The 11404-nt window shown below is 35.0% G+C and overlaps 1 protein-coding gene and 1 pseudogene across 1 annotated transcript; both read left to right on the top strand.

Annotated features, from left to right (window-relative positions):
- Positions 1-4645: 4645 nt before the first annotated feature.
- Positions 4646-5078, top strand: LOC133334772 (calphotin-like; annotated as a pseudogene).
- A 4120-nt stretch (positions 5079-9198) lies between these two features.
- On the top strand, positions 9199-9602 carry LOC133334774 (calphotin-like). The gene has a single exon (XM_061543096.1). The coding sequence runs from the start codon at positions 9207-9209 to the stop codon at positions 9600-9602; it is 396 nt and encodes a 131-aa protein (XP_061399080.1). The 5' UTR covers positions 9199-9206.
- Positions 9603-11404: the final 1802 nt, after the last annotated feature.

The raw sequence follows: 11404 nt of genomic DNA, 5'->3' as shown, positions 1-11404 counted from the left end.
ACGAACACACAAATCGGGAAAAATAAATTTTATATTTCCAATCGATTTCACTCTTAGAGTAAAGACTTCCTCTATTTTGAACATTTTGTCCGTGTTCTTATTTTTCAAAAAGGGAAACTCGAGAGCCCTCCCGCCGAAAACAAATAATAACAACGTTTTGTATGATTGCATATAATATAAAAAATATTAAAAAATAAGTTAAAAAAAATTTTTTTACACAATAAAAATTCTTTCAGAATGAAGTCATTTTGACCGATTTTAGGCAATATAGGTGTATACATAGAGATGGTATTTACCGGGTAAATACCCAAGGGGTGGGTAAATACCGGGTAAATACCCATTTGCGGGTATTTATTTGGGTATTTACTATATTGACTCGGTAATACAACATCTTGCACCCTATTTCCGGGTTTCTGTTATCAAATCGATTTAGAATATATAGTTTTACGATACTTTAAAGACGTGGGTAAATACTTGGGTAAATACCCGAGTTTTTACCCGAAAAATGGGTAAAAACTCATTAACTGCCGAACCACTTGACATAGGCGGCCAAAATTTTGCACACATGTTTCTAATGACAAAGCAAATATAGAAATCCAACATGGGGTCCCTGGGTCCAAGTTTTGATATAGCCCCCATATAACCGTATCTCCCGATTTAAGGTATTTTTTGCCTATTAGACACATCTTACAACCAACTTGGCTGTAATTTGGCACAGAGTGTTCTTTTTGGGTACCAAATGTCCATGCAAAATTTTATGTATGTAGGTCCACGTTTACTGGTAGCCCCCATACAATGGTACCCCTATTTTGAGTATTTACCCAAAAATTGGGTATAAACTCACTAACTGCCGAACCACTTGACATAGACGGCCAAAATTTTGCACACATGTTTCTAATGACAAAACAAATATAGAAATCCAACATGGGGTCCAAGTTTTGATATAGCCCCCATATAACCGTATCTCCCGATTTAGGGTATTTATTGCCTATTAGACACATTTTACAACCAAATTGGCTGTAATTTGGCACAGAGTATTCTTTTTGGGTACCAAATGTCCATGCAAAATTTTATGTATGAAGGTCTACGTTTACTGGTAGCCCCTACACAAAGGTACCCCTATTTTGGGTATTTACCCAAAAATTGGGTATAAACTCATTAACTGCCGAACCACTTGACATAGGCGGCCAAAATTTTGCACACATGTTTCTAATGACAAAACAAATATAGAAATCCAACATGGGGTCCAAGTTTTGATATAGCCCCCATATAACCGTATCTCCCGATTTAGGGTATTTATTGCCTATTAGACACATTTTACAACCAAATTGGCTGTAATTTGGCACAGAGTATTCTTTTTGGGTACCAAATGTCCATGCAAAATTTTATGTATGAAGGTCTACGTTTACTGGTAGCCCCTACACAAAGGTACCCCTATTTTGGGTATTTACCCAAAAATTGGGTATAAACTCATTAACTGCCGAACCACTTGACATAGGCGGCCAAAATTTTGCACACATGTTTCTAATGACAAAGCAAATATAGAAATCCAACATGGGGTCCCTGGGTCCAAGTTTTGATATAGCCCCCATATAACCGTATCTCCCGATTTAAGGTATTTTTTGCCTATTAGACACATTTTACAACCAAATTGGCTGTAATTTGGCACAGAGTGTTCTATTTGGGTACCAAATGTCCATGCAAAATTTTATGTATGTACGTCCACGTTTACTGGTAGCCCCCATACAAAGGTACCCCTATTTTGAGTATTTACCCAAAAATTGGGTATAAACTCACTAACTGCCGATCGGGAGGTACGGTTATATGGGGGCTATATCAAAACTTGGACCCAGGGATTCTATATTTGCTTTGTCATTAGAAACATGTGTGCAAAATTTTGGCCGCCTATGTCAAGTGGTTCGGCAGTTAGTGAGTTTATACCCAATTTTTGGGTAAATACTCAAAATAGGGATACCTTTGTATGGGGGCTACCAGTAAACGTGGACCTATATACAAACATTTTTGCGTGGACATTGGGTATCCAAGAAGAACACTCTGTGCCAAATTACAGCCAATTTGGTTGTAAAACATGTCTAATAGACAAAAAATACGTTAAATCGGGAGATACGGTTATATGGGGGCTATATCAAAACATGGACCCAGGGACCCCATGTTGGATTTTTATATTTGCTTTGTCATTAGAAACGTGTGTGCAAAATTTTGGCCGCTTATGTCAAGTGGTTCGGCAGTTAGTGAGTTTATACCCAATTTTTGGGTAAAAACTCGGGTATTTACCCAAGTTTTTACCCACGTCTTTAAGGTATCGTAAAACTATTCATTCTAAATCGATTTTATAACAGAAACCCGGAAATAGGGTGCAAGATGTTGTATTACCGATTCAATATAGTAAATACCCAAATAAATACCCACAAATGGGTATTTACCCAATTTACCGGGTATTTACCCACTGCCCATCTCTATGTATACAAAATTTCAGTCTTTCTAGTGTTAAGAGATACACAAACTACATTCGATGCTATAACACCGCATCCTCGGGAAATCTTAGAAGTTTAGGTAGCATATGTTATTCCCAGGGCATGTTATTATGTTCTGTGAAAATCCCAGTAAAATCTTTTCAGCATTTTTAGAGTCTAAAAACAAAATATTTTCAATTTTCAATATGCTGACTTTTAAAATGCAGTGAAGTAAAAAGTGCAATTCCGTTGATCGTACATGCTCACTTTTGTATGGATGGTGTGCATTCAGACCTTCGTTTCGTTATTCAGGCAAATTTTGAAAACGGCATCTGTAACCGTTCTTAAGATAAACGCATATTACATGTTCATTGGGTAATATTAACATGATTACATGTACCAAATGCTTTATTTTAGTTTTTTTAATTACTCTAGAAATCACACGTATGATTGACAAATCTCAACATTTTACAAATGGATGGTAATGTTGTTAATCAGTGTGAAGACAGCATATGCTATATTAATTAGTATGGACATTATAATCACTCGAAAACGCAAAAATTTGGCAACTGGAATATGCCCGCTACTTCTTTAGTGAATGTATGAAAATACATTTTTTGTCACAGAAATCTACACATGTCAGAAGAATTAATCAACCTACCCTTTAATACCTTTGTTCTCTTATAGTACGTATTTCCAAAACTACCTCCATATCACAACACTACACCCCGATTCTGACCGCAATAGAAATATAGCTTTATAACAAATTCGGTACAATTTACTACCTTTTGTATCTTGTAGTACTTATTTCCAAAACTAATTCAACAGTTTATGATTCGAGCTCTATAGGTTCACCCAAAACCATTTCCAAATTTCAGGATTCCAGTTCACCCAAATTCGAATTTAGTACACATATGTGCGAATTTCCAAAACTTCGTATCCAATGCCAATTTTCAGGATTCCAGCTCGATCGGATCATCTTAATCAAAATTATATCAAATTTAGGACTATTTATTACACATGAGTATAAATTTCTATAACTACCTTTATCAGACAACCAGTGGAAACCTTATTTCCCAATGTCAGCATTCCAGCCCTATCGTTTCACCTAAATCCAAATTATACGAAATTTAGTAACATTTAGAACGCATTAGTACGAATTTCCAAAACTTTCTACATATCCCAATCCTTGCAACTCCATCCGTTCCTTCAACTTCAAATTGTACCAAATTTAGCACCTTTTCGTTTACATCGTCCCTACTTCTTGATTCGCATTATAATTTTTAGCTCAATTCGTTCACATGCTACGGAATTCTAATAAATTTAGTACATTTCGGATACTTATATTTCGAATTTCTAAAAACCCTTTGGTACATCTGGCTTACAATTCATAAGTGACCCAATCCAAATTGAAAAGCTTTACTTTTACCGGTTCGCAAAATACAAATGGTACCAAATTCAGTATTTTTCATGCGTTCTAGTACGAATTTCTAAAAATCCTTCTGACACCTTCGGACAAAGAGTGACCGTCACCACAAATTTCATAATTCTAGCCTCAGTTTTTTTAAGTCAGTCAGCAATCACTTTACTCTTTTATTAATATAGATTATAACGACAGTTTTCTCTAGTAATCGAAGCTTAAAATATCAGTCAGTCTGGTTAACTAATGTTATTATTCTATTTATATAAATATGATTCACCCACAAAAGTGTACTACTCTATCGTTGTTTTGGATTGGAATTCGAAAAAATGGAATAACAATCCATTGAAAGGTTTTTTTCAAAAATTTCAAGAACAAACATTACATTGAGTTAATTTAATGATTAATACATACACAGTAGTACATAAGATACACATACATACAAATACATACCAATTGATCACAATATGCTATGCTAATGTTATCACATTCGGATCATGTACTTCGGTTAGGTGTCTAAAGCATTTAAATGTACTTCGTTGATACGCATTGAAATTCGAATTCCGTCTTTCAGTATATTGCAAATGAATACAGTAAAATAACGGTATTATTGTAAATAATTTTTGAGCATTTGCAATTGAGTATAAATAATTAAAACTTTCAACGATTTGATATCAGAAGTTCTTCAGATTTCAGAGTAAAAACAAAACAAGTCAACATGTTCAAATTCGTAAGTTGAAAGAAACAATAGCCTCCCAAATAAATTTGAAAAAAATAATAAATTCTGTACTTTATTTTAGGCCGTTGTCATCTTCGCCATCATTGCCTGTGCTACTGCCAAGCCTGGTTTGGTTACTCCCTTGGCTTACACCGCTCCCGCTGCTGTTGTTGCTGCCGCCCCTGCACCTTTCGTTACTGCCACCAGTAGCCAATATGTTGCCCGTAACTACAATGGCATTGCCACCGCCCCAGTTGTAGCTCCCGTAGCCACCCCTGTTGTAGCCAAAACTGTTGCCGCTCCCATTGTTGCCAAGACTTTCGCTGCCCCAGTCGCTGCTGCTTATACCACCCCAGTTGCTGCCGCTTACTCTGCTCCAGTTGTTGCCAAATACGCTGCCACTTATGCTGCTCCTTTCGCATACTCTGCACCTTTGACTTATGCCGCTGCTCCAGCTTTCTTTTAAATCGAACTTCTGATGAAAAATAAACGATATACCTGACGAAACACCAACGCATACATATTGTGTTTTGTACATTTTATAAAGAAAATTTAAACGATAAATTGGGTCCTATTGAATTTATTATAGATGGATATATTATATGTATGGGATATATGGGATATATTATAGATGGACCACTGAAATTCAAATAAGATGTGTTCCATTGGAATATCACATTAGTTTTGAACTAAATATGAAATGACAAAATCGCAGCCTGTTTCCGTGAATTTTGAACTGAGCGATTTCGAGTCAAATAATGGTGTTTTGAAGCAATCAAAAATGCACTAAAAATATAAACACTCTTTTTGGTTTAGTCCTCATCAAACGACGTCTACCGATTTTAGTTTTTGAAATGTTTTCTGTACTTAAGATCTGTTATTATACTCTTCACCACACTGTGGTACAGGGTATTATGTCTTTGTACATATGTTTGTAACAGACAAAAGGAATCGAGATAGACCCATGGTTCGAGATAGACCCATGGTTCCGTCTGTTGATGTTAAATTGTAAACAAAGTACAGGTCGCATTTTTGATTCGAATTGGATGAAATTTGGCACAGCTCATTCATTTGGCCCAAGGACGAACCCTATTGAAATTGGGAAAATCCGATCAGATTTAGATATAACTCCCATATATATTTTCGTCCGATTTAATGTAAATTGTGCAACAAAGTCCCTATATATCATTCGATTTACACGACATTTTGTATAGCCTACTAAATTAAGTCTAGAATGATGTGTGCGAAGTTTCGTGAAAATCGGTTAAGATTTAGATATAGCTCCCATATATAGTTTCGTCCGATTTTAAGTAAATGGTGCACCAAAGTCCCTGAAAATCATTCGATTTACACGAATTTCGGCATAGCGTACTGAATTGAGTCTAAAATGACGTGTGCTAAGTTTCGTGAAAATCGGTTCAGATTTAGATATAGCTCCCATATATAGTTTCCCCCGATTTTAGGTAAATGGTGCACCAAAGTCCCTGAAAATAATTCGATTTACACGAATTTCGGCACAGCGTTCTTAAGTGAGTCTAAAATGGCATGTTCTAAGTTTCCTGAAAATTGGTTCAGATTTAGATATAGCTCCCATATATATTTTCGTCCGATTTAAGGTAATTGATGCACCAAAGTTCCTATATATCTTTCGATTTGCACGAATTTTGGTATAGCGTACTGAATGAAGTCTAGAATGATGAGTGCTAAGTTTCGCGAAAATCGGTTCAGATTTAGATATAGCTGCCATATCCCAGAAAATCATTCGATGCACTAAAGATCCATAGCTAGACCGATTGACACAACGTTCTGAAGTTAATATTAATTAATCTCTGGCAAGTTTGCTTGAAATCGGTTCAGATATAGATATAGCATAATTTCCATATATAATTTGACATATTCATTTTATTTATTCACTAAGTAATCAATGGATGTCTGACTGAGATTAAATTTTAAACCGTGCAGCATACCAAATAGCGTGTGTCAAATTTGCGATTTACAAAATTTAGCATAGGTTTTAGAATGACATGTGTAGAGATTTATGTCAGTCGATTTAGATAAATATAAATATCACATATTTAAGTTCGTTCGATTTCATGTCAATGTTCCTCCAAAAAGGCGACGTCTGTTATGTGAATATACCCAAAGTGGTGAAGGGTATCATATAGTCGGCCCAGTCTGACTTTACTACTTTCCTTACTGGTTTTTTATATCTATTTGGTGGTATCGAACTGAATTTAATGTGTCTTGAGGTTCGGCTAGAGAAAATGTTGTAGTTTGGGGTGTTTTAATCAATTTGAATTACTGTAGTGGAGTGCAGAATTTGCAAGAAAATACTAAATACGCTCCAAAATTAGGATAGAAGAGCTGGTCGTATTTTCTTATAGATGAGTTGGTGGTCTTCTTCTAAAATAGAAAATCTGGTGGTATTATTTTAATATAGATGAGCTGGAGATCTTCTAATAGAATTTAGGATGTCTTGTGAACAAAAAGTTGTATCCGCACCACAATGTTCATGATTTTGTATATCCTCAAATAGGGATAGTATTTTCAATTGGCTGGAGTTATATTATGATTTGCTCTATAAAATTATTTTTATTTATAGCACAAACCATGTAACATGAAGTGCTACTTTCTTCTGGGGATATTATTAGAATACTTTTTTAGTCGCTACAAACATGTCCATCGGGTCACCTATCAGTCTGTCCAAGTATTTTTGTCAACAAAGTGTAGATGAATTGGGATGAAGTGTTTGGCAAGCTTGTGTTAAGATGGTTCAATGCAAGAACCTATATTGAACATTTTCTTTAAAAATATATATTAAACTATGAACATATATTAATTCTAAATCTCTAAGAAAAATTTCAATAAGTTTTGATTTGGGTGTTCTAGTTCGAAAATTATTTGACTTCCAGTTGTTGGCATGGCATGTTCCTATATATATTTAACAAATTTGCTTATTATATACTTCAATAAAAAATTATCAAACCAGTGAGCGGAGCTGTATAATCGGACGGGCCGACCATACGATATCAGGATCCATTTGACCCGCTAAATATTGACCGTACAAAATTTTACGATGTTCGGGCCATTATTGCGGCCTCTGGAGCGACCAGAAAAACCGACAAAAATTTAGTATTTGGTCCATTTCATCCCCTAAATATTAACTGATATTTCCCAAAAACAATAGGGGTCTCCATCCTACATGCAAAATTTCGTGAAGATTGGTCCACAACTGTGGCCTGTATCGTGTTTACAAATTATAATGGACAGACGGACGGACACACATGTCTAGATCGACTCAGCTAGTCGGGATATGACTATCGGTATACTTAAAGGTGGACCAATATTTCGCGGTGTTACAAACTTTTGGGGCTGCACAAAGCTGACAACATAGATGTCTAGGGTATAAAAATGACAATTCTTAAAACTATGTCTTCTTTTGCGTAAACCACCAAAAACGAATTGCTCTGGACTATCTTATATAGACCTTTTTTCGATTAATTAATTTTTAATTTTTATTAATTACAAAGCTGCACTTACCTTAAAAGACAGAATTTGTCCGAACATTATATCTGGTTGAACTCATATGAGGTTTTCCGACTGCTATGATCAATGCTTAATAAATTCTCGGAGTGAAATCTATATTTTTGACATTGATTAATACCTTGGAACCGCCATTGTGGATGACTAAAGAAAAAACGGTATTTAAATACATGGACTACTACATTGACTCCTCACTCTGCCTGAGTTCCAGAATACACAACGAGTTATTAGAAATAATTGGAGAATACATCCAGAAGTATATTTTTGAAGAGGTGAAAAGTGTTGTATTCTTATCGGTATTTGCGGACGAACTGAGCAGGAGCAGGATTTTTGGACAAGCAATCTACAAAAGTCAAAGTATGTTTCCTTCGCTCCGTGGGAGTAGAAGGATTAAGAGGAAAATAATTCTCGACCATCATAATAGGCACAATAATCAGGATTGGATCTAACATTTTTGAAAGGTCAATGATATGATGGCGCGTGTAATATGTCAGGCAATTATAATGGATATAGTCCTCGTAATATTTTAGATGGAGCTTTGACATTTTGGACATACATTACTAAGATATGGTACAAGAACACACAGTTGAAATTCATAAAAATCGGTTAAATTTTTTTTCGTCCTATTTCTCACAAGCTTTTTATATAATTCAACAGAAAACTAAACCACCAACTATGATGCTTTGGTTAAATATATTATTAACATTTTGTGTTGATTTCCTCCCGAATTAAAATAAATTTGGGAATTGAATTTGGTTTAGTTAGCCTACCTCAATAATAATAGCTAAATAATGTAGTAGCTCGTATGTGCTCCAATATATGTGTTCAACATTTTAATTGTGTTTAGCTTTGGGTATTTCTCATGACGTATAGCAATTATAGGTATACAACACGTACATTAAATTAAACATGAACTTTTTATGTGTTATTTCCATTGAAGAATAGAAAAATGTACTGACTATAAATAGCTTCATAAATTCACAATTCAGTATCAGAAGTTTCTTACTTATCGAGGTAATCACATTCTCGAAAAAACCAAAACTAAATCAAAATGTTCAAATTCGCCGTTGTTCTGTTTGCCATCATTGCCTGTGCTGCTGCCAAGCCCGGTTTGGTTACTCCTTTGGCTTACACCGCTCCAACTGCTGTTATTGCTGCCGCTCCTGCACCTTTCGTTACTGCCACCAGTAGCCAATATGTTGCCCGTAACTACAATGGTATTGCCACCGCTCCAGTTGTTGCTCCCGTTGCCACCCCTGTTGTAGCTAAGACTGTTGCCGCTCCCATTGTTGCCAAGACTTTCGCTGCCCCAGTCGCTGCTGCTTACACCACCCCAGTTGCTGCCACTTACTCTGCTCCAGTTGTTGCCAAATACGCTGCCACTTATGCTGCTCCTTTTGCTTACTCTGCACCTTTGACTTATGCCGCTGCTCCAGCTTTCTTTTAAATCGATCTTCTGATGACAAATAAACGAAATAATTGACGAGCCATAAAGTATATATATTTTGTTGTTGAATTTTATTACTAAGTTTAACCTGTGGGGAGGGAATGTAAGGGGATGGTTTAACTGTAATTGGTATATTTATCTTAAATCTGATAAACAATAGTTATATCGGAATCTGAATAATCGAAATTGGAGTGACGAAACTCTATTCTGCAAATCATCTTTTAGTTAAAGTATTTTTAAACATTGTACAGGCTGTATTTATTATTGGCATAAGGACACACCCTGTTGATGATAATCGGTTCAGATTTTTATATAACCTCGGCTAATATTTACCAAATCCTTTATTTTAATTTTTGTTTTATTTTCTCTGGGACCAAACTTATAATTGACAAACCACAACATTTTACAAATGGATGATAATGTTGTAAATCAGTGTGAAGACAGCATATCCTATATTAATTAATATGGCCATCATAATCACCTGAGAACGCAAATATTTGACAACTAGCATATGTCCGCTACATCGTTTGCGAATGTGTGAATTATCATAACATGTCAAAACATATTTTTTCACAGAAATTCTGTAGTACTTTTGTTCTCTTTGAGTACGTATTTCCAAAACTACCTCCATATGTCAACACTACACCCAAATTCTGATCGCAATAGAAATCTAGTTCTATAGTAAATTTGGTCGAATTTATTACCTTTACTTATTTCCAAAACTAATTCAACAGTTCATGATTCGATCTCTACAGGTTCAGCCAAAACCATTTCCAAATTTCAGGATTCCAGTCCACCCAAATTCAAAGTTAGTACACATATGTACGAATTTCCCAAACTTCATCGATCTGATCACCTAAATCCAAATTATATCAAATGTAGTACCATTTAGTAGTGGAGAGGGGGCACCTTCGAACCGGGAGTACCTCTGAACAGCGCTCATAAAATCTCGGCTTAAAATTTTTCCGACAAGCAACCTATTTTGCTTATCTATATATATATAAAAATGAATTGCTGTTCGTTAGTCTCGCTAAAACTCGAGAACGGCTGAACGGATTTTTCTCATCTTAGTCTTGAAATGTTCGTGGAGCTTCAGGGAAGGTTTAAAAGGTGAGAAAAATTTAAAAATCGCGAAAAATTTGCAAAAAAGAAAAAATATTATGAAAACAAATATTATGAAAAACAATGTTATGAAAAAATAAATATTCATTTGTCAAATATTGAAAATTTTCAAAATATTTTATTTTATTCAATTGGCATTGTAACGAAACTTTTTTTCTGAGAATGCAAAACAATAATTGAGATGAATTCGCGATCATTGTATGTACACGTTTTCCATAAAATTCACTTACATTTTGGAACAAATGCAAGGATGAAAATCTGAAGATTCAGAAAGAGTTCTGATTCTAAGACATGTGCCCTAGATTATTCTTCTTGAAAATAATAATAATAGGAACATAGGAACATGTTGTTATTGAAGTACCTAAAATGTACCATTATATGGTGGTTATATGCCTAATCGTTGGTCGATGTCTTTAATCGCATACGTGTATCACAGAGAAAGGTAAGTTCATATTGAAAGAGAACAACTATAAAAAGCATTTCTTATAACAAAGAGTCTCATGATGTTACCTCAATATGTCAACTACCGATATATTTAATACCATGAAAAATCGTTGTTAAGATCGAACTTTTGTACTTCCTAATATGTTGATTCCTTAAATCGGCCGGAACATTTATATGGGGACTATGTTACACAGTATGTGTAGTATATTGGAAAACGGGGGGTAAGAACTTCAACA

The sequence above is a fragment of the Musca vetustissima genome, unplaced genomic scaffold (assembly GCF_032173495.1).
Source record: "Musca vetustissima isolate MV318-11 ecotype Yass unplaced genomic scaffold, APGP_CSIRO_Mvet_v1 utg60933, whole genome shotgun sequence".
NCBI classification, from domain to species: Eukaryota; Metazoa; Arthropoda; class Insecta; order Diptera; family Muscidae; genus Musca; species Musca vetustissima.
Note: the sequence above shows the minus strand (reverse complement) of the source record. Positions and strands in the feature narration are given on the sequence as shown.